The sequence below is a fragment of the Gymnoscopelus microlampas genome (genome assembly GCF_963454915.1).
Source record: "Gymnoscopelus microlampas genome assembly, chromosome: 10".
NCBI classification, from domain to species: domain Eukaryota; kingdom Metazoa; phylum Chordata; class Actinopteri; order Myctophiformes; family Myctophidae; genus Gymnoscopelus; species Gymnoscopelus microlampas.
Window position 1 is genome coordinate 40707508 of NC_139947.1, and position 24006 is coordinate 40731513.

At 40.8% G+C, this 24006-nt stretch overlaps 3 protein-coding genes across 3 annotated transcripts in view; all 3 read right to left on the reverse strand.

Annotated features, from left to right (window-relative positions):
• Positions 1–8130: 8130 nt before the first annotated feature.
• Positions 8131–12552, reverse strand: LOC311054226 (uncharacterized protein; the record flags this gene model as incomplete). Its single annotated transcript, XM_084070104.1, has 5 exons — positions 8131–8382; positions 9120–9163; positions 9946–10050; positions 11305–11402; positions 12518–12552. The coding sequence occupies 5 exons, from the start codon at positions 12550–12552 to the stop codon at positions 8176–8178; spliced, it is 489 nt and encodes a 162-aa protein (XP_083926230.1). The 3' UTR covers positions 8131–8175.
• Positions 12553–14393: 1841 nt separating this feature from the next.
• Positions 14394–17535, reverse strand: LOC311053070 (uncharacterized protein). The gene is made up of 6 exons (XM_084068451.1): positions 17419–17535; positions 16713–17042; positions 15954–16109; positions 15452–15550; positions 15086–15132; positions 14394–14728 (listed from the first exon to the last, which is right to left on the reverse strand). Exons 1-6 carry the CDS (start codon positions 17456–17458, stop codon positions 14600–14602), a joined length of 801 nt encoding a protein of 266 aa, XP_083924577.1. The 5' UTR covers positions 17459–17535; the 3' UTR covers positions 14394–14599.
• A 2712-nt stretch (positions 17536–20247) lies between these two features.
• Positions 20248–24006, reverse strand: part of LOC311054227 (PDZ domain-containing protein 4-like) — a gene marked incomplete at both ends in the record, with an annotated part of 33910 nt that continues 30151 nt past the window's right edge. Inside the window, 3 exons of the mRNA XM_084070105.1 lie at positions 20248–20482; positions 21188–21300; positions 22531–22671. Of these exons, the coding sequence (XP_083926231.1) occupies positions 20248–20482; positions 21188–21300; positions 22531–22671 (489 nt within the window). The remainder of the gene's footprint in view (positions 20483–21187; positions 21301–22530; positions 22672–24006) is intronic.

The window sequence follows — 24006 nt, forward strand, 5'->3', positions numbered from 1 at the left end:
TAGAGAGACAAATGACACAGGCAGAGAGATACAGTAGATAGTACTCACCAAGGATCAGGCAGCAGTACAGAAAATGTCTCAAATTCATTTTAAAACACTGGGTTCTTAAACGTTTAAACTGTCACTGATGTAAAGTGCATCTCTATCATCTACAAAGTGTTTTAACTTCCTATAACTGTCACTTGTCATCTTTATTGTAACCGTGATATTATGTCATCTAAGGCGAGCTGCAGGAAGTAGATGCTTGTGTGGTGCTTATTTACAAGTAAGTTCTGTGGCAACATTTCGTCAATCATTTCATGCGCAATCGTTCTTTTGTATTTTGATATTTCAATAGATCCTCTTTAGAGATTTTTGTTTTTTTAGAGTTTTGATTCGACTTATTAGAAATGCATCAAAACCACAGGGTTACAGCAGTTTGAGGAACACAATAAAGTCCTTGGACTTGTTTCCATTCCATTGCGGTCCTCTTACAAGCAACAGTTAATAAGTAAAAAATACATGTCATTCAATACAAAACAAATGACAGTAACATATACACTACATACATAAAAACATGTGCTTTCCCTAGACTAATGACCCTCTATAGGGGAACCTTTTCTAACAGACATGTTTTGGTCTGCTGCCTAAAAGACCTGAGATTGGTTGTCAGTTTGACACTGATTTCTAGGCACTTCCACTGTGTGGCTCCTATGTAAGTAATTGATTCCTTTCCAACTTTATAAAAGCAGGATGGCTCACATCTGCTACACCGGCTATGGTGAAAAATGTGTGTACTTCGCTTACCTGAGTGAAACATTTCTTTAAAAATATGGGGACCTCGCCATATATGATCTTATGGACCATGGTCAGCCTGGCCATGGTAACCTTGGACTCTACTGGGAGCCAGTTGAGCTCTCTAAACTGGTTCCTTCCTATATGGGCTCTAGGGCCCAACCCTAGTATGACCCTGATCAGTCTATTCTGAGCAAACGTAACTTGGTTTTGAGGGATTTGTTTAGGGCTTTCAAGCAAAATCAAAATGGCACAAAATAAGGGAGTTGGCCACCACCAGTCTAGTCTCCCTATCTAAGTGCCTTGATGTCCGTGCCATGTCAGTCCGGAGACCTTGCTCAGTACTTTGCATGCCATATTTCGGCCGTCTAAGTTACCCTCCAAAATACGACCCAGGTATTTCACTGATGATTCTGCTGCTATGTCGTCCCAATTTAGCTTAACCTTGAAATCAGGGCACCTAATTAGATTTTGGAGCCAAAAATAATTGATTCTGTCTTCCCAGAGTGTAAAGATAACTTGTTATAAATAAGCCAGGAGTTGACATTGGCCAATTCCTCACTCAGGGAGCTCTCCAGAGTGGCTTGATCTTCATGGGACATCAGCAGAGCAGAATCATCAGCATACAGTCCAGGAACAAATCACAGTTACAGGCGTCTGTCATATCATTCACGTACACTAAAAACAGGGCAGGACCTAGAATGCTTCCTTGAGGAACTCCACATTCCACGATGTTAGGGTCAGACAAAACACCATTTACCTCTATTTAAACCACCTGCATGATGCCCTGTCAGCCCCTAGGCTATCTGAAAACAGCCAATCCACAGGCCCATGACGGGCCACATTGCAACAGGGATGCCAGGACTCAATAGGTCAACACGGCCACTCCTCATCCAAATACCTCTTAAATAGTTGAAGTAATTGAAGTAACTCATATTTGGACTTCGTTGTATCTCCACCCTCAGTCCAGTCTATAATTAGTGCAGTCTTGCATTCAACAAGGGACATGAACTTCATGGCATGTGATTGTGAAAACAGTATGTTTGTGTGATCCAGATACCCTACCTTGTTAAGTATTCTCTATAATTTTTATCCCTCGATTTTGTTACCCTTTTTTTCACCCGGTGCCAATTTGCTAAGTGATCCTGGGCACTACACTCCCCCCACCACTTGTTAACTATTCTAATGGCTCTTTTTTGTAGAATGCATCATGGCTTTAGATTACCTTTTATAAGTGTTACCCCAAATCTTTACACAATAATTGAGATATGGTAGTACAAGTGAGCAATATAAAATATAACGTGATTTATCATCCAAAATGGGTTTTGTTTTCCCCAGAACTGCAATGCTCCGTGCAAGCTTTGTTCTTACATAGCTTATATGGGGTTTCCAGCAGATTTTGTGGTTCAGTAATACACCCAGAAATGTATTTTCATATACTCTTTCAATGTTAACATTATCATTTTTACTTGTGTATCTATATTACGGTTTCCAAATAACATAAGCTTAGTTTTGTTTAAATTTAATGATGATTTATTTATATCAAACCAATGTTTTAATTTACTCATTTCTGTAGTGGTGACCTCCAAAAGCTGTTGTGGAGTTTCCCCTGAACAAAATTTCAACATGTTTGACAAAATATCATTGTCAAGGCCCGAACAGTATTGTGCCTAACACTGACCCCTGTGGGACTCAGTAATGTCAGCCCATGATGATTTATATTTGTCACCCATCTGTACAAACTGTTGCCTGTGTTGCATGTTTTCAACTAGTTTAACGCCACCCCCCTTATACCATACCTTTCCATGTTTTGTATAGTATTTCATGATTAATGGTATCAAAGGCTTTTTTCAAATCTATAAATACTCCTAAGACATATTTCTGGTTATCAATACGGTTGATGATCTCCTCTGTTAACTCCATTAGTGCCATTGCTGTTGACCTGTTTGCTCTGAAACTGTACTGACTGTCAGTCAGAATTTACATACAGTACACTGATTGATTGAATACTTGATTAACAGTTTACAAATAGTACAGTGGTATGATTATTATACAATGGTGCTAAAAGGATAATACAAAAAGCCCTAAGGGCTTGTTTCCATTGTGGTCCTGTGTATTCAATTCATCTAGATCTGGACATCAGCAGTGTCCAGTGACCTTCACATGTCACATGTCCCTCACACAGCTTCCACAAGTCTACAGGAGATGTCATTTGTTGGCTTTGTAGCAACACACAGTGGCCCTATTTGTAATTACAGCACCAAATGTAAATCAGTCAACTTTCATTTGATTTATTTCTAAAAATATAAATATATCATTTATGAACAAAACTAAATTCATGCTCCATTATTACCACACCTCATCTAATGCACATAGTCAAAACATATACACATACAGTGTATGTACAGATTATAATCAGTGCAATCCTATCATGACATACTGTACAGTACCCAATCATTATACCTACACAATATTTACCATATTATGCAAGTGAATGCATCCAACAACACACAGTACATGTTTTTGGGGGGGTTGACACACATTCTACTGCCAATGTCACATTCTGCCTTTTATCAGGTACTTTGATCAAATGGAAATGTAAAATAGGAGGGTAGAGCTACTATAGATATGCAGTGAAAAACTACATTACACCCGTCTGCCTGACAGAGATCTGCACTCTGCTGAGCGCTCCTTTCTAGTAATTTTGAGTCTGAGATATCCATGTTGTTGAAGCTCATCTTAAGCAAACTTGACAGTAGAGTACACAGTAGAGTCACTGGATTCGGCAGGTGGATGGTTTGGATCATAGATATTCAACTGGCGGCCCGCGGGCCACGTGCGGCCCGCGTGGCCCCTGGCCATATTCCAAAAAAAAAAAAAAAAAAAAAAAAAAAAAATTTTTTTTTTTTTTTTTTTTAATTTTCATAATTATTATTTATTTTAACTTTGATTTATGTTATCAAAGTTAAAACAGTACAAATTATTTATCCTTCATTAGTTCTTGAAAGGCCATCTTTCATTGGAACTTAACTTAGAACCTTAAATAGAACCGAATTAGACCGAATTAGACCCGAAAAAAGGTTGATTTATATTGGTCAAATAGAACCGAATTAGACCCGAATTAGACCGAATTAGACCCGAATTAGACCCGAAAAATTTCGCAAATTTCGCAAATTGTGTGGCCCCCAACTCCAAATTATTTTACAGTTGTGGCCCCCTGCCTAATCTAGTTGAATACCCCTGGTTTGGATGGACGTCTGTCTTTTTGTGGAACTGAACTTCAGAGTAAGTCATGCTGGCCGGGTCATCTTCAGGCTAGGAGCAAATGTTTCAGTCTCGACTAGTTGCCATAGGATATTTTAAGTTAGATAAGTTAATTTCCAACACACACACGCAAACACACGCACGCACACAAACACGTGTCACTATGTTACTGTGGGACATGATCACCATGCTGACATTGGCTATTGTGATCTACTTCAGGACACAAACCACAAAACCACCTGGTAACGCACAAACAGACACCTACTTGTGCATGCGCGCGGACACACACACACACACACACACAGACAGACAGACAGACAGACAGACAGACAGACAGACAGACAGACAGACAGACAGACAGACAGACAGACAGACAGACAGACAGACAGACAGACAGACAGACAGACAGACAGACAGACAGACAGACAGACAGACAGACAGACAGACAGACAGACAGACAGACAGACAGACAGACAGACAGACAGACAGACAGACAGACAGACAGACAGACAGACAGACAGACAGACAGACAGACAGACAGACAGACAGACAGACAGACAGACAGACAGACAGACAGACAGACAGACAGACAGACAGACAGACAGACAGACAGACAGACAGACAGACAGACAGACAGACAGACCACAGAGCCAGAAAGTAATAAAAGCAAAAATAAAATAATCAAATATACTGTAGAGAGAAAGACAGACAGATGGACATAATATACTGTAAACAGAGACTGACAAATGATTCAGGCATAAAGACGTTTACACATAATATGGACAGATAATAACACACTTACCAAGGATGAGGCAGCAGGGCAGAACATGTCTGATATTAATTTTAAAACACTGTTCCTAAAATCTGTTTGTGATTATAAATGTGTCTGCCGTTTAGAAAGTATTTGAACTTCCTTAAACTGTCAATTGTTATCCTGGGAGATAAGAAACATAACTACCCGTCTCTCTCTCACACACACTTCCCCCCCCCCTCTCTCTCTCTCTCTCTCTCTCTCTCTCTCTCTCTCTCTCTCTCTCTCTCTCTCTCTCTCTCTCTCTCTCTCTCTAATCAAACGTTGACCTTTTTTGTTCATTATAGACGTTTCCTTAACTCTTTCACTGCTGGAATAAATAAACAAATCACTCACTGCCAGCAATTTTTTGATTTTTTCCTTTTCAAGTTGTCACAGAATATTTATCTCCAGTATGATCGATGGTTGCTAATCACGGGGGGGTTCATGTGCTTCCGTGAAACAATTACAATAAAATGTAATCACGACCCCCTGTTAACTCGTCATAGGCCGTTGCAAATAGCATGTCTCGTCAAAAATACATAGTAAAACACAGGAGGCGAGATACAGACGATTTCCCAAATACGTTAACCAGGAAGTGAATGGAGCAGTAAATCTTGGGATCACGTCATCTCCTAGTTCTGTGTGCATCTGGGGAAAAAGGTCAAAATCGTCCTTGGCAGTGTGGCCCTTTTGGATTAAAAAAAGTCATAAAAGTCGTCCTTGGCAGTGAATTTTAATTTAAAAAATCAGTACTGGAAAATATAAGGATTATTATATGACAACATAAGCCTCTTTAATCATAGGTTCCAATTACACCTAATGACATGTCGCCTCTATGGTTTTCTTTTTATCTCTATGGTCGAGCCTGGTGCCAACTGTGCAAAGCTAAGTGCCAGGTGTGAGTAACCACACTTATCTTATACGCCACATCAAGGATTTTATTAGGTAGGCCCTATTACAAATCCCTTGATCCCTGCCGTAGTTATTTTGGGGTGAGGGCTTTCCAGATTTGCTGGTTCCGGCCGCCTGGACGCAGATAAACAAGCGCCTGGTGCCGTATGGTTACTTCCGCTCTCGACCGGATCACAAATCCGAAAAAGGTGATCCCAGGCTATATGCAGTACTCTTCCACAGTTATTATTGTAACGCCCAAACCACACCTATGCATAATGTAACTGCTAGCGCAGGTGTTTCAGGGATAAGGCTGGTGTCCGAAAATAGCAACTTTTGCACGGGAACGCCCCTTGCACAATGCTAAATCCCCAAATTGTGGGTTTAGGATCTCTTGACTAAATAGGGCTCACAATACCATTTGAGTTCACCAACTTGGTCGCCCTGGAGATGGCGCTCTACCTCCCTGAGAGCAAAGTCTTGCCACACCACCAACGCCTGGTACAACTGCAGCCATTATAGCAGTGTCCGGCTCACTGGCACAAGTTAATCATTTCCTTGTCAGAAAGAATGGATCAAATGAAATAATGACTCAATAATGAATACACAAAAACACAAGTAGAAATCTTGAGCCTTAAACTGAATTGTGTTCTTTTTTTATTTCAGAAATTGTGGTGATGTCACTGGTGGAAACTGTTTTAATTGGCTGGTGTGTCACCTGGCTTCATAGCTAGATGTAATGCATTGGTTTTGTGGCAACACCCAGTGGCCCTACTTGGAATTACAGCACCTAATGGAAATCAGTCATCTTATTGTTTATTGCAGTTTTCTTTAAAAAGAAACTGTGAATGGTACTTATCTTTTCTAAACGGGGTCTTTGCTGTGTTTGTTGGTATAACTGTTTTCTTGAGACTACTACCAAAAGAAACCCACGATTATTATGTCGTTGATTGAAAAGGGTTTCAATTATGTTGATAATTCTGCCCTGTAAAGACAAACAGCACAAACTTAAGTTATGTTTATTTTTAAATCCGGAGGGCCCTGCTCTGCCCTGCGTCTCTTCGGGATTTTACATGAGACTTTGTGGATTTTTTGGTTTTCATACAAATTACAGTACATTTGCAGTCTCCCAGCAGTATTTCTTATTTTATTTTCATACTTAACTGAAATATATATATATTGAATGAATATATATATTTTTTTATTTATTTATTAAGGTCATTGGCATTTACTAATATAATGCTGGCACAGGATACACCATAATATACAGTACACCTTAAGTTTTTGTACATAAATGTCACGGCGACAACAACAACAACAACAACATACATTTGATGAATAAGTATTTGTAAGTTGTAACAAGATATGTGTTAATGTATTTGCGCCAAATCTCTTTACAGAGGCATGTTAGCTAAGCTAGCAAAGGGAACTCTCTGAGACACAAATAGAGGGAGTCACAGCAGTACACAGCTGAAGCAAGTGTAACCAAATGGACTATTTAGGGGTTACTAAAAACATAAAAAACTCTATTGACTACGCCAGTTGGAATTGCACCAACAACCATTTAAGGCTTTAACTTTAAAAACACAGGTTTGTTTTGCAGAGCTTTAAAACTGGGTTTGGGAGGCTTAAAGACACCAGATTGACAAGAATATAACATTTATTTCACATTTAAATATATAAACACAAATTAGGCCACTGCCATACAATAACTGCAACTGGTCCTTAACACAATAACACAATAGATCACAATTTGTCCTTCGTCAAACATCAAGAGCAGACAAGCAAAAGTGAGTATTCAACTCAGTAAGTCAGATCACTGCACTGCAAAAAGCACACAAAAAGTTACTATCAAGGCCCAGACATTGTATCAGAGTGGAGAGCTCAGGACTACTACGTTATTGACAAGTGGGTTAAAACATAAATAGGCTATACAAATTCAATGAGTACACAACAAACAATATGACATTACATGCATGTAATGATAAAAACAAACATTCTCACCAGGGTGAGTAGAGTGAAGTGCACCTAAATGCAGAAACCTGCCTCACACAGGAGTGTAACTCCTGTGTACAGTGCACATACATGTGCAACATCATTACTCCTTATTTCACTTCACAATTACAATTAAAAACATATCGGTGGCACTGGAACACACTCTGCTCACCCATTACAAAAACCTCTCTCCTGATTGCCAACTTCCTGCTTTTAAGGGCAGAACTAGATCATGATTGGATGGCATCAGAGTTTCTCACAAATCCTGATGGACCAAATCTCCACACATGTACCCCTGCAGTAAATAAACCACAATCAATTGGTGTCAAAGACATTCACTAAAACTCCACACAAGGATAACGGTCCTCGATCATGCGTGTGAAAGATTCAAACAAAATACAAGTCGAGTGGAAATAGAAGACTAGATAGACGGTATCTTGTTGGAGACTGATGGAGATCTATGTGTGTGTTGGTGTGATTGTACAGTAGGTTGTGTTGGGCTCCATGGTGTCTGCATTGAGAGTCTGGTAGGTAGAGGAGTCAGTGTGTGTTGGTGTGATTGTACAGTAGGTTGTGTTGGGCTCCATGGTGGCTGCATTGAGAGTCTGGTAGGTAGAGTCTAAGTCTGACCTGGAGACCGGAGGACAGTTCTCATAGGTGGCCACCTGAGGAGAAAACAAGAGATAGATGGATAAATAGATTGTTATAGCCTTCATCTACCTTGTGTTGGTTGAATAGATTTAATGAAATGGACAATAACTATTCAGTGTTGAGATGTAGAAAAGTTTCTAATATTCATTCTATCACACATTCAACAGTGAAAGAAAATAATGTCTCTCTGCGGCCTCAGTTATAATGCAAAGTTCAGACTTCAACGCACAAACTATGGTAAAAGGAAAATCTACCTACAGTATCTACATTAATACTGCAGGAGTCACTGTGGAAGATGTACTCCATCCTGTATCTATCTGCATTAGTACTGCCATAGTAACTGTGTTAGAAATAATTAATTGTGTATTTATGTACAGTACATGAGTAGCCTACTACAGTATTAGTCTTGCATAGCCAGAAGAACTGCCCTAAAGTCTTTGCACTGGTTCTGCGATGCTGTTATTTTGCTGTTATTTACTGTTATTTTTACAGGCGCTGGAAGTGGCTAGTCATAATATGAGAGGGTCTCTGTCTGTCTGTCTGTCTGTCTGTCTGAGCTGTCTGTCTCTCTGTCTGGAGCTAATCTCGCAAACCACTGAACTGACCAGCACTAAACTTGTTTTTTATACTTTTTAAAATATTTAACTTGAATAACATTTTTCCTTTTTCACTTTGGTTAGTACTACAGTAGTAAACTTGGTTGTTGTAGTAGAGGGAGAGCAAAAACAGAAATAAAGAGGCAGTGTTTTACCTCCTCAGAGAGTGTGGTGTATGGTTCTCCACTGGTGCAGGAACCTGTGGAACACAGACACACATTGAATCAAACTTAGTGGAACGAAGTCATGCAAGTTAAAAAAAAAATCACATTTCTGTGTTGTCACTGCTGTTGTATCCTACTGACTGCCAGTGAGGAGCCCCCACTGGGAGGACATAGAGCCTTTTTTCCTACTCCTCCCGCCCAACACTCCCTGCTGACAGGTGCCACCACCAGCCCTTAGGAGTACGTGCAATGACCAATATCACCCTCCCCGTACGGCTTCCCTCCCCCGGGCAAATTGTGTTCGCATAGACGCCCGACAAAGCCGTATGCGCCATGGTGGATTCGAACCCACAACCTCCGTTTTGGTGGGCACTTCTACTGTGTGCTACTGCACCACCCGAACGCCCAAAGTCATGCAAGTTAATGCTGTATTTTTGCAGTTGTCCCAAGGCTTGTTTGTCTTGCCATGTCTGTCCCTCCATATCAAATGCATCAAGGCTGTCAGTGCTTTACTCTCGCCACTGCAGCTGATCAATTGGGGCATGTTTAGATCATTTTGAGGCCATCAGCATTGTTTTTAGTTTAATAACTAGCATGACCTCACACTATACCCAGCCTGATGTAACACTATCACCAACATTGCTCATTTATGAACTGATTAGAATGAGGGATCATTGGAGTATTTTATAAGTTCTCTGAAATAAAATGGTGCGTGTGTGTGTGTGTGTGTGTGTGTGTGTGTGTGTGTGTGTGTGTGTGTGTGTGTGTGTGTGTGTGTGCGTGTGCGTGCGTGTGTGCGAGCACACGCATATGTTACCTGGTAATTTTGTGGTTCGCTTCCTGAAGAAGATCACAATAGCCAATGTTATCAGGGTGATGATGACAACCAGTCCCACTGTGACATAGAGGGTGATTCCTTGGGCTGGGATTACATAATCACATTACAACAGTCAAGAAAGTTAGGGAAGTTATTACAACACTTTAATCTACTGAGAGAGACAGTAGACAGAGATCAGCTGCAGTATTAGACAGCTTGGCAGGTTACAGACATGTAGATTAACAGATACAAAACTCACTAGACAAACGGGTCAGATAAACAACCAGGACAGGCTAGTTAATATCTAGACAGCTCACTATGTTGTCAGACAAAACAGACAGACTAGCAATCAGACACAAAAACAGATGAACAAAAAGCCTAGCAGACAGACATATTTTACCTGCTATTGGTGAGGGGCTTTCCTCTCGTACAGAAGGTGTAGAAGAGGGTTCAGAGACAGCTGGTGAGACCGTTACAGAATCATCTGGTCCTGCTGTTACTGTAGAGACTATTCCATTTGGAGACGGAACCAATAAAGTAGGAGGAGTGATGGTTGGAGCTGTGAATCACAACATATTTTAGCATTAATCTGAATGAGACAGACTTTTTGACAGCTAAAGGAAGTTACACAAACTATAGTTTGTGTACTATAGTTTAACAGATACACACCGCACTAGTGCTGGGTTTCCACTGGCACACCACACAACACCACCTACTTGTGCCGTCGTGGGCTCAGTGGGGCCGGAGGAAAGGTTTGATAATGCCTTGTTTACATTTGAATTGAATTAAACACTTACTACAATGCACTGATAATTACTGTTGATTCATTACATTATAAGTGGCTTGCCATGAAATGTGTGGCGACAGAGAGAGGTTGCCAGTGGTTACAGACATACAGTAGCACCATGTTGAAGAGAGAGCACAAAGTGAGAGTTTAACAGCAGCACTTTGTCCCTGCTAATACGTCTGTTTTACAGTGTACTCTACACTGCACAAGTAATTACATACATGAATGGACATCAAATTAAATAGTTAAGTAAGTCATTTTCCATTGTTGAGTCACATACAAAACATACAATAAGCAGAATTAAATCATATGTTATGTATGTTAAAGGAGAATTCCGGTCATTTTAGCTTGATGTGTCGCTAATCACTCACCAACATACAAAGGAACGTTGAATAATTCCGTCTAGGAGAGAAAAATGACTGGAATTCTCCTTTAAGTTATGCCGATATTCAGTAACTTTTTTCAAAAATTACCTCACAATCTCTCCTTTTGCATACTCTCCCCCAACATGGTGGGTGTGTACCTGGCAACCTTTCTCTGAGCATTCCATTATATTCTACGTTTATACTCACCATCTTGGACTCTGATCCAAATCCAATCCCCCTCATTTCCAGTGAATGGTCTGTCCACACCACACCAGTATGTCCCTGTGTCAGACTTTCTCAGCTGTCTGATGGTTACATGGAACACTCCATCACTAAAGAATCCACCTAATAATCCACCTTGTTCATTTGCAATACTGTATCTACCATTCTCCTCATAGGACGTAGATGTTCTAATGAGATCTGTAGTGCATGTTCCTCTACAGAAGTACTTGGACAGATCACCAGCTCGTGGGAACCTGCAAGTAATTGTAAGGTCTTCTCCTTCAGTTTCTATAAAGACTTGTTGTTGTAGAGTGACTCCACACAGAGCTGTGGAACAAACATGAACAGTTGATGATCATCAAGTGGTAGAAAGTAGGTCATATTCAAACACAGTCTAGACAGAAAAAACTGACAGACAAGAGACATACAGTAAATAGAGAAAGACAGAGAGATGGACATAATACTGTAGAGAGACAAATGACACAGGCAGAGAGATAGATAGTACTCACCAAGGATCAGGCAGCAGGACAAAAAAAAAATCATATTAATTTTTAAACACTGGGTTCTTAAACTTTTAAACTGTCACTGATGTAAAGTGACATCTACAAAGTGTTTTAACTTCCTATAACTGTCACCTTTTATTGTCGTGATATGTCAAAAGACGAGCTGCAGGAAGTAGATGCTCGTGTGGTGCTTATTTACAAGTAACTTCTGTGGCAACATTTCGTCAATCGTTTCATGCGCAATCGTTCTATTGTATTTTGATTTTTCAAAAGATCCCCCTTTGATTTATTAGAAATGCATTCAGTTCGAGGAACACAAAGTCCTTGGACTTATTTCCATTGTGGTCCTCTTACAAGCAACAGTTAATAAGTTAAAAAAATATTTCAATACAAAACAAATGACAGTAACATATATATATATACACATACATAAAAATAAGTGCTCTCCCTAGACTAATGACCCTTTATAGGGGAACCTTTTTTAATAGACATGCTTTTGTCTGCTGCTTAAAAGACCTCAGATTGGTTGTCAGTTTGACACTGATTTCTAGGCACTTCCACTGAGTTGCTCCTATGTAAGTAAATTTCCAACTTCACTTTTAAAAGCAGGATGGCTCACATCTGGTGAAAAATGTGTGTACTTCGCTTACCTGAGTGAAACATTTCTTTAAAAATATGGGGACCTCGCCATATACTGTATGATCTTATGGACCATGGTCAGCCTGGCCATGGTAACCCTGGACTCTACTGGGAGCCAGTTGAGCTCTCTAAACTGGTTCCTTCCTACAGTATATAGGCTCTAGGGCCCAACGCTAGTATGACCCTGATTAGTCTATTCTGAGCAAACGTAACTTGGTTTTGAGGGATTTGTTTAGGGTTTGAAGCAAAATCAAAATGGCACAAAATAAGGGAGTTGGCCACCACCAGTCTAGTCTCCCTATCTAAGTACCTTGATGTCCGTGCCATGTCAGTCCGGAGACCTTGCTCAGTACCTTGCATGCCATATTTCGTCCGTCTAAGTTACCCTCCAAAATACGACCCAGGTATTTCACTGATGATTCTGCTGCTATGTCGTCCCAATTTAGCTTGACCTTGCAATCAGGGCACCTAATTAGAATAAATTAAATTAAATAAATTAAAGAATCAATTAAAATAATTGATTCTGTCTTCCCAGAGTGATAATTTGTGATTATCACTCTGGGAATAAGATAATTTGTTATCAATAAGCCAGGAGTTGACATTGGCCAATTCCTCACTCAGGGAGCTCTCCAGAGTGGCTTGATCCTCATGGGACATCAGCAGAGCAGAATCATTATTCTCCAAATAACATAAGCGTAGTTTTGTTTAAATTTAATGACGATTTATTTATATCAAACCAATGTTTTAATTTACTAATTTCTGTAGTGGTGACCTCCAAAAGCTGTTGTGGAGTTTCCCCTGAACAAAATGTCAACATATTTGACAAAATATCATTGATGTTTAAAATAAACATTTTGGGTTGGCGTTAAACAAAAAGTTTAACGCCAACCCCTTATACCATATCTTTCCATTTTTTGTATTAGTATTTCATGATTAATGGTATCGAAGGCTTTTTTCAAATATATAAATACTCCTAAGACATATTTCTGGCTATCAATACAGTTGGTGATCTCCTCTGTTAACTCCATCAGTGCCATTGCTGTTGACCTGTTGTATATCTTCAATTTTTGAATAGCCACCGCAAAAATCTAAAATGACACAGATGCTTTCTTTTTTCGTTTTAATGTGTTAAATAGACTCCAAATTGGGGAAACGTACAACAGACAGACAATCAATTAGCCTACAAGTAGACAATTTGGACATACAGAATGTTGAGCTTTTTACATTTTAGCTGGAATTATGATTGCTTGAGATGATCCCATTATCCCCCCCTGAAAGGTGCTTTTTTTGTGGTGAAAGAACTGGAAGTGGCTTGTGTGTCACCTGGCATCACAGCTACAGGAGATGTCATTTATTGGCTTTGTAGCAATACACAGTGGCCCTATTTGGAATTACAGCACCAAATGTAAATCATTCAACTTGATTTGATTTATTTCTTAAAATATAATAAATATATAATGTATGAACAAAACTAAATGTATGCTCCATTCAGAGCATGTGAGCGGAGCGACGCGATTTTGACGTGAGCGCGGAGCGGGTTATAAAAAGGTTGGAGCGCTACTCAGAGCCTCCCGCTCCAGGCCGCCCTCGCGGGGGCCGCGCACCGAATGTTTGAGCATGCCCGGTCGCACGGACTCAGAGACACACAGACAGCAGCAGTGCACAGCGCACCGAGATGTCATTAGAATTTCTACTTTCTTTTTCTTTTCTTTTTTTTTACTGTTGAGCGACCCGGTTTGAGCGGAGCGTGGAGCGAGATTTGCGCAAATCAACGTGAGCGAGGAGCGACGGGGAGCGGAGAGCGGGGGGGTTTAACATGAGCGAATAGCGAGCGGTATTTCAGCCCCCTGGAGCGCGGAGCGGCATTTTCACCCGCTCCGCTCCGCTCACATGCTCTGGCTCCATTATAACCACACCTCATCTGATACACAATGCCACACATTCTACTGCCAATGTCACATTCTGCCTTTGACCAGGTACTTTGATCAAATGGAAATGTAAAATAGGAGGGTAGAGCTACTATAGATATGCAGTGAAAAACTAAATTACACCCTTCTGCCTGACAGAGATCTGCACTCTGCTGAGCGCTCCTTTCTAGTAATTTTTAGTCTGAGATATCCATGCTGTTGAAGCTCATCTTAAGCTAATTTGACAGTAGAGTACACAGTAGAGTCACTGGATTCGGCAGGTGGATGGTTTGGATGGACGTCTGTCTTTTTGTGGAACTGAACTTCAGAGTAAGTCATGTTGGCCGGGTCATCTTCAGGCTAGGAGCAAATAAGAGTGATCCGTTTCAGTCTCTGCTAGTAGCCATAGGATATTTTGTAAAGTTAATTTCCAACACACACGCGCAAACACACGCACGCACACAAACACATGTTACTGTGGGACTGGTTGACATGATCACCATGCTGACATTGACTATCTACTTCAGGACACAAACCACAAAACCACCTGGTAACGCACAAACAGACGCGTACTTGTGCATGTGCGCGCGGACACACACACACACACACACACACACACACACACACACACACACACACACACACACACACATTGTTTTTTTTTTACACTCAGGATTTTGCTCTGTACACAATTGGTGAGACACCTCTCAAACTCACCTTTCTGGCTTTGGCATAAACTGGCTCTATGAAAGAGTTGGAAGGTTCTGCAAAACACAGATTTAGCTTTATTACACAATTCAGACAAATATACATCCTGTACAGTGTATCAGTTCTTCACGTTCAGTGATTCACAGTACAACCTTTAGAAATAGTTAATTAGCTGATCACTTGTTTTGCTTACTTAGATCATCCCTGGAATGTTCTTTTTCAGAGCTAGGACTCCTATCTTACCAATTAGGGCGATTTGAAGCAAAGCGGAGGTTGCTTATAGGCAATATATCTCTCTGTGTGTGTTTGTGTGTGTGTGTGTGTGTGTGTGTGTGTGTGTGTGCATGCACAAGTACGTGTCTGTTTGTGTGTTACCAGGTGGTTTTGTGGTTCGTGTCCTGAAGTAGATCACAATAGCCAATGTCAGCATGGTGATCATGACAACCAGTCCCACAGTAACATAGACGATGGTTCCTTGGGATTACATCATCACATTACAACCGTTATGAAAGTTTAGAGGAAGTTATCACAACAGAATTGTGAAAACGTATCTACTGAATGAGACACAGACAGACTATTAGACTAGTACTGTACATTAAGAGATAAACAATCCATTAGTAGACAGACAGGTACATTAACAGATAAACAACCCACTACTCTAGGTAGACAGACGGGTAGATTAACAGATAAACAACCCATGAGGTAGACAGACAAGCTATCAGCCAACTAGGCAGGTAGAAAAACAGCCTAGTTAATGTCTAGACAGCTCATTATGTAGGCAGACAAACAGGCAGGCAGTCTACCAGCCAATCAGACACGAAGACAGACGAACAAAAAGCACAGCAGACAGACAGACAGACAGACATGTTGTTCTTACCTGCATCTGGAGAGGAGTTTTCCTCTCTTACAGAAGGTGTAGAGGGTTCAGAGACAGCTGGTGAGACCGTTACAGAACCATCTGGTCCTGTTGTGGCTGTAGAGACTGTTCCATCTGGAGATGGAACCAATGGAGGACGAGCAGTGATGGTTGGAGCTGTGAATATCATCATAATATTAAGTTAATGCAATAATAACAACAATGCAGACGATGATGATGATAATGAATGGAAGGTGCGAGTCTAACAGCAGCGAGTGAGATTCTAACGGCAGCTAATTTGTCCATTTTATAGTTTACTCTTACACAAGAAATAAATGCATACAATTCAAATGAGTTTAATTCAATATTTGTTTAATACAATAATTTCAGTTTTTTTCCCCTTAGTTTTGTTTGTTGCTGAGGAATGACATCACAATCGCACCTTCTGCTGTCTCTCCTCCAACATTGTGGGATTGTACCTGTTAACCTTGCTAATGTGTCTGTTTTACAGTGTACTCTACACTACTCAAGTAAATACATACATGACTGGACATCAAATTAAATAGTAATTACATTGCTTTATTGAGGTACGTGTAGAAAACATACAATAAGCAGAATAAAATCATATATTATGTCTAGTAATGCTGATATTTAGTTTATTTTTATTTTTTTAAGAATGAGCTCACACTCTCTCCTTTAGCCTTCTCTCCTCCAACATGGTGGGTGTGTACCTGGCAACCTTTCTCTGAGCATTCCATTATATTCTACGTTTATACTCACCATCTAGGACTGTGATCCGAATCTCCTCATTTGAATCTCCAGCGAATATTCTGTCCACACCACACCTGTATGTCCCTGTGTCAGACTTTCTCACTTGTTTGATGGTTACATGAAACACACCATCATCAAAGAATCCACCTTGTTCATTTTCAATACTGTATCTACCATTCACAGCATAGGAGTCAGCTGTTCTAATGAGATCTGTAGTGCATGTTCCTCTACAGAAGGACTTGAACAGATCACCAGCTGTTGAGAACCTGCATGCAATTGTAAGGTCTTCTCCTTCAGTTACTGTAAAGACTTGTCGTTGTAGAGTGACTCCACACAGAGCTGTGGAACAAACGTGAACAGTTGATGATCATGATCAAGTGGTAGAAAGTAGGTCATATTCAAACGCTAGACAGATAGAAAATACACACACACACACACACACACACACACACACACACACACACACACACACACACACACACACACACACACACACACACACACACACACACACACACACACACACAGACCGACCCTGGCTCTGACCGACCACAGAGACAGAAAGACAGACAGATAAATAATAGACTCAAATATACTGTAGAGAGAAAGACAGACAGATGGACATAATATACTGTAAACAGAGACTGACAAATGAATCAGTTGGAGGCATAAAGACGTTTACACATACTGTATGGACAGATAATAATACACTTACCAAGGATGAGGCAGCAGGGCAGAACATGTCTGATATTCATTTTAAAACACCGTTCTTAAAATCTGTTTGTGATTGTAAATGTGTCTACCGTTTAGAAAGTATTTGAACTTCCTTAAACTGTCAATTGTTATCCTGGGAGATAAGAAACATAACTACCCGTCTCTCTCACACACACTTCCCCTCTCTCTCTCTCTCTCTAATCTCTCTCTCTAATCTCTCTCTCTAATCAAATGTTGACCTTTTTTGTTCATTCTAGACGTTTCCTTAACTCTTTCACTGCTGGAATAAATAAACGAATCACTCACTGCCAGCAATTTTTTCACTGCAAGCGATTTTCTTACTTTTTCAAGTTGTCACAGAATATTTATCTCCAGTATGATCGATGGTTGCTAATCACGGGGGGTTTCACTGTGCTTCACTGTGCTTCCGTGAAACAATTACAATAAAATGTAATCACGACCCCCTGTTAACTTGTTATAGGCCGTTGCAAATAGCATGTCTCGTCAAAAATACATAGTAAAACACAGGAGGCAAGATACAGACGATTTCCCAAATACGTTAACCAGGAAGTGAATGGAGCAGTAAATCTTGGGATCACGTCATCTCCTAGTTCTGCGTGCATCTGGGGATGAAATGGTCACTCATGTGATAGCAAAGAGCACCATCTAGTGGAAACACCCCCCCCCCCCCCAAAAAAAAGGTCAAAATCGTCCTTGGCAGTGTGGCCCTTTGGAGAAAAAAAAGTCGTAAAAGTTGTCCTTGACAGTGAATGAGTTAATTTGAATTTAAAAAATCAGTACAGGAAAATTAAGGATTATTATGACAACATAAGCCTCTTTTATTATAGGTTCCATTTACACCTAATGACATGTTGCCTCTATGGTTTTCTTTTTATCTCTATGGTCGAGCCTGGTGCCAACTGTGCAAAACTAAGTGCCAGATATGAGTAACCACACTTATCCCATACCTAAATGTAACCACTTTCATCATATTACATGCGATGGCCCTTTACTTTAGTTCATGCTGCACCTGGTTATTGCCAGAAGTGGTTCTGTTTTGTGTGGGCTGTCATTGGTCTACAGACTAGATACATACACTATACAGTACATACAGTACAAACCCTGTTCTAGATGGCTTGGCATTAAGCTGTGCTGTAAACATCAGTGTTAACTGGACTCTGTGAGAACACATAGAAAGAAACAATTTCCCATTTAATCTTTAATGTTAATACTTTATTATCTTTCAGGTGTGTAGCATTACTCAGCGCCTGCACACACTCCTGTGGAAAATCAGTCTTTGTACAATACACTTTTCACTCTCAAGAATGTATGTCTAAAGTTCAATAATTCTCAGTAATTCTCATTTATTTCATGCATTAACTCAACTCAGGGCAACATTCCTGCTTCACAATAACTTTGGACACAATGTCCTCCACAGCTGAAACATTACTGCCAGTGCATATACGCAATATTGAAAATTCATATTATGAACTTTGAATTCATACACTGACAGATCAATGTCTATTGCAGGGGTCTTCAACGTATTTCAGGCCAAGGACCCTTTAGCTTAGAGAGAGATGAAGCAGGGACCCCCACACTACATATTGTATAACATTGTTTTTCATAGATTTCATATAGCCTCATACACTTGTTTGACAGCACTGTCATCAGTGTTTGTTGGATTCATGTTAATGAGTATTTTCAGACATCTAACCACTTAAACCGTCAATACATAGTAAACCTGACCTTTGGCTCTGTAGACTGTACCTGGTCTGCTCTTTTTTACCTCTACACCAAACCTCATTGCCAAAAATAGCTTGTAGATCTGCTATTTTTGGCAAAATCTCTCCTCAGAAAGTTCCTATCACACAAAGATGTGCCCCCCCCCCCCTGTAGTAACTCTAAGGACCCCCTATGGGTCCCGGACCCCCTGTTGAAGACCCATGCAATGCACTATTCCATTTACCATATGAGAGGTACTGTTGTACCAAGTGTGTCAGTAGTACTGTGTTAGAGTATGAGATACCGTTGAACCAGATGTGTCGATAATGTATTTTAGGACATTTTTGTATCATTCAACACCATCTGTCTTTCCAGATGTTTTAGATTAAAACCAAGATAATTCTTAAGTCTTCTCTGTAAGCCTAGAGAGGCAATCCTCTACCTCATTTGTTGTTACAGTAGATTAAAAGAAAAAAGACACCAAGAGTCTGAGGAGGCGATTCAGTGTTACATTATTTCACTGAGATCTTTCAACTCCTTCCTTTTCTCTAGACACTCTCTTGAGAAGAACTTCCACACAGTGTCACACAAAGTAGTTCCTTCATATCATTCTGTATGAAACACTGTCTGTGATCACTTCACCAGAGGGGTCAAAGGAAAGGTAGGGCAGGTTGGTGCTTTGCTCAAGGACAATTCCAGGTAAGGGCATGTTGGCTATGGCCAAAGGAATCAAACCTGTGACCTTTTGGTCAGTCTAATCACAACATCCTGCCGTCTACTATGAGTTCAAAGAAAGTCTGAGCCTGTCTCCCCTTTCAGAGTGCCTCCTTCCAGACTGCATTCAGTGTTTATGAAAGGTGTTAAAAAGGAACACCTGCATCCATCTCATTAGATTTGGTTCAGCATTGCTCCTTCTTTAGAGCCGTGCATTCTTGAGGCTGTCTCAACCCTCTTTTTCCTCCTTCTCCACTCCTCTCACTGTTAACCAGCGAATTCATCTTACAAAAGTTAAGTGGTAACATCTTCAAGAGTCCTGTGCATTCCCATTATATACATCATGTCAATTGCCCATGTACAATCACCTAGTCGCTATAAGCACCCTCTCCTCTCAGACTGTGGTGACAGAGAGTAGTGGGTTGTAAATCTTGGTTCCATCTGGAGATCTGGATCCATGAGACAGCAGTTCCTGAATGGTGATCCAGTTGTCAAGGATACGACGGTTTCTCCGCTTTGAGACCTTCCTTTGGCTCAGCAGCAGGATGTTGTTGGTCGGTATTTCCTGCTGTGGGTATGACCTGGGCTCTTCAGCACCACCTGCTGCTGAGGAGGACTGGTCCATCACCCTGGGAATGGGCAAATCAGAATTAGGGTGAGGGAGGGAGGTAGAGGGATGTAGGCAGGGGTGAGGTAGAGAAATGGAGGTAGGAGTGAGGTAGAGGAGATGGAGTTAGGGGTGAGGTAGAGGGAAGGAGTGTGCGGGGGTAATGATGAGGAGAATTGACAGGTGATCGAACATTGTTACAGCCATGCTCAGAATTCCCACAAATGTGCTTTATTTGTTTCATAGTGTATGACTGTAGAGAGACGGAGACAAACTGATTTGAGAGAGAAGGAAGACATGCAAGTCATGAGTCCGATTCGAACTTGGGTCCTCGTGACTCAAGGCACAACAAGGAGCATGTGGTCCGTTCACTATAGCTGAGCCACCACCCGGCACCCTTACTGTATGTGTTTTAAATAAACATTAAAATACATTTTGTTTAATCCATTAAGACCAAGAAAGCTTGTACATCTACTATTTTTTTACCTTTTTGAAAAATCTTGAAAGTGTTCAAGAGCAGACACTTTTTAACACAAATCTTCTCCTCTGAGGGTCCCTGGCACAAAACATTTTCAGATGGGGGTCCGCGGCCAAATATACAGTATATATCAATTTGGGGGTCCTTGGCACGAAAAAGTTTGAGAACTACTAATTTAGAAGGCATCTTTGTAGAATGGGCCTCAGGTCTCAATGGGTTAAAGTCGATAGGATTATATTAACTTCCCACCTGTCTCCTTTCAGGTAATCCAGTCTGCTCTGCATCATGAACTCCCGTCTTCGTCTGTATTCTCTGGCTCTGAGCAGCTGTTGTTTTCTCTCCTCTTTGCTCCAGTAGCGCCCCTAGTGGAAACATGGTGAGCAGTAAGAGTCACATTCACATCTATTTCTTATACACAGTGACTGCTTAAGTGTAGGAAATTAAAAGTGATGGATTTGAGGTTTTAGCTACATGTCAGGGGACTTAGTTATCGAACAATATATAATAATGTATTTATATTTGGCAGATGCCAGACAACACAAGAAGACTGTGGTTGTACTGGGCAGTTGCCAGCAACCGAGACTGCCACACTAGAAGACAGCTGGATTCGAATGCAATCCAGCAAGCAGTTTTCAATGTAGGTTAATTGGGAGTAGAATGTGAGCAAGTGGAATATTTCACCTAATGTTGGTGCTAGATGAAAGGCTATCGTGTCACCAAAATCAGTAGGGGTCATCCTCTGCAGTTGTTTTCAACATACTGTATGTTCGTTGAAGTTGAGTAGTTGAGTAGTTGAGTTTAAAGTTTAATGAGTTCGGTGACTGAAAATTGTGTACTTTCGTGAATTGAACACTGTTAAATGTTTCTCTTAGATCAGTAGCTTCTCCTCTCTTTTGGCTCGACTTCTCCTTTTGATATATCATTTGATTATAATATTATATACCTGTGTTTGCTTGAAGGTGTGGCTTTTAATTCAGTTGGGCAGCCCTTTTAACTATCCTTTGTCCTGACTTAACCGTGAAAGACTGGGACCAGCCTGTGAGTAGCCTGGGATCAATATAATTTTCGGGTTCCTGATACGGTCTGGAGCGGAAATAACTTAACGTCATCAGGCGGCCGGAACACACGACCGGAACCTCCGGCGCCGTACACCTCCCAAATGATTCACCTAGTTTAAAATGTGTTAAGTTTGGTGTAATCGTTTTGTTTCTTGTGATATAATAATCGTTTGGTGTGTCTTTTATTCTAATTCATAGCACGACTATCGAGGCTAAACTAATTGATTCGCATTATGTGGGGAACAAAAACAACACACCACCGGAACAAAATTATTTCCCCCTTTTTTATAAACCGGATCACACAGCTCAGTTTTAGAATGAACACCAGGCTTTCCTCCGTGGTGGAAAGCCTGATGGTTAGTCTGTGAGCAAAGAATTTATTTTCTGTTAATTTGTGAGAGCAGAATAAAAGACACTAAACTAAACTGAATGGCCATCTGTGCCTCCACATACAGTCTCCCACAATGTGGACCGACTGACCGACATCGTCACCCTTAGAGAGTCTGGTGTCATGGTGTTGTCTTCCTGCTGTACCTGTTTCATCTCGCTGGCAGCGTCATCGTCTGTGGTCATCCCACTGCGTTCCTCTCTGATCTTCATTGCTCTGGCTTTGAGGAGCCGGTCTCTCACTGGACGCTTGGCCACATAGCGAGTCCCATCACTACGAACCTTCACCTGCACACCAGAGAAGAAGAAGCTATTATAAAAGGCGTGTGTGTGCAATTCCTATACAGATACTTATTGACCGTTAACTCCTGTGTGTGTCTGTGTGTGTTTCTGTAGGTGGGTGACATGTACCGTACAATAGAAACAGTATTTCATATTCTCTGATAGACATGTATTTATCCTCCACTCTAGTGGTATCTCTATCTTTTTAGCGGCGCTAGCCGCTCTATACCTTTAGGTATAGAGCGGATCCTGCTCTATACCTGACTTTGTCCGTGTTCACCGTCAACGTTCTGATTGGTCAGACCCGTCAATGTTCTGATTGGTCAGACCCGTCAACGTTCTGATTGGTCAGACCCGTCAACGTTCTGATTGGTCAGACCCGTCAACGTTCTGGTTGGTCAGACCCGTCAACGTTCTGATTGGTCAGACCCGTCAATGTTCTGATTGGTCAGACCCGTCAACGTTCTGATTGGTCAGACCCGTCAACAAAGTGATTGGTCAGACCCGTCAACAAAGTGATTGGTCAAGCTTCACGTGACACATGGCTATAAACACATTATAAACACATATCGATGACAAAATGTATCAAAGGCGCTGCTACCTTCACACAGGGTGTGATTTTTTATATAATATATAAACAACTGAATCCTCATATTATACAGTGCCTACACTTGGCTTTTGTCAAGTACTCCATTTGTGGAGTGTTTGTGTTTCACATGCTACAAAGTGTAGCATGTGTGTATATACAGTACATCCACGTGTGTATGAGTGCACTGCACATTTCTGTTTTTCTCTGGCATGATGACATTTAGAACCATCTTTTACCTTATTCTCCATCACTGAAGCATGTGAAGAATGTGTGTGAGCGTGTCCATACAGTATGTGACCTTTAGAGGAGAAACTAATACACTGTAGATACTCCATGCTCCATCTTTCCATACATTTGTATGAACAAATGTGTACAAATGTGTACACTCTCTGGTATATACATCACCGGATGCATGCATTTTCAAATGCACACTTTGTTCTCACTCAGTAACCATGGATGCACTAGGTCTCGCAGCATCTGGACACGCATACTTTGAAATTGATTTGGTTTGTGAAGCTGCATGAGCTGATGGGCGAAGGAACAAATACAGCATGATTTGAGCTGACTACAGAGCTCAGATTCCACAGGCGAACATCATGCCACTAGATCAGAAATATCTCTAACGGTAGCAGCATTTATTCACTGACAAATAATAAAGGAACAACCTTTAGCATTGTCATGGAAACACCAAAGCAGGCACATCAGGTTGTTGTCCAATGTGCCTATGGCTTTTGTCCCCGAAAGTAATATAC

Coding starts and splice junctions, on each gene's coding strand:
- LOC311053070 (XM_084068451.1), bottom strand. CDS start 17,458: ATGAATATCAGACATGTTCTGCCCTGCTGCCTCATCCTTG. Junction 17,043..17,418: donor GCCCTGCTGCCTCATCCTTG/GTAAGTGTATTA, acceptor TTTGTTCCACAG/CTCTGTGTGGAGTCACTCTA. Junction 14,729..15,085: donor TTTATGCCAAAGCCAGAAAG/GTGAGTTTGAGA, acceptor ATTTGCTCCTAG/CCTGAAGATGACCCGGCCAA.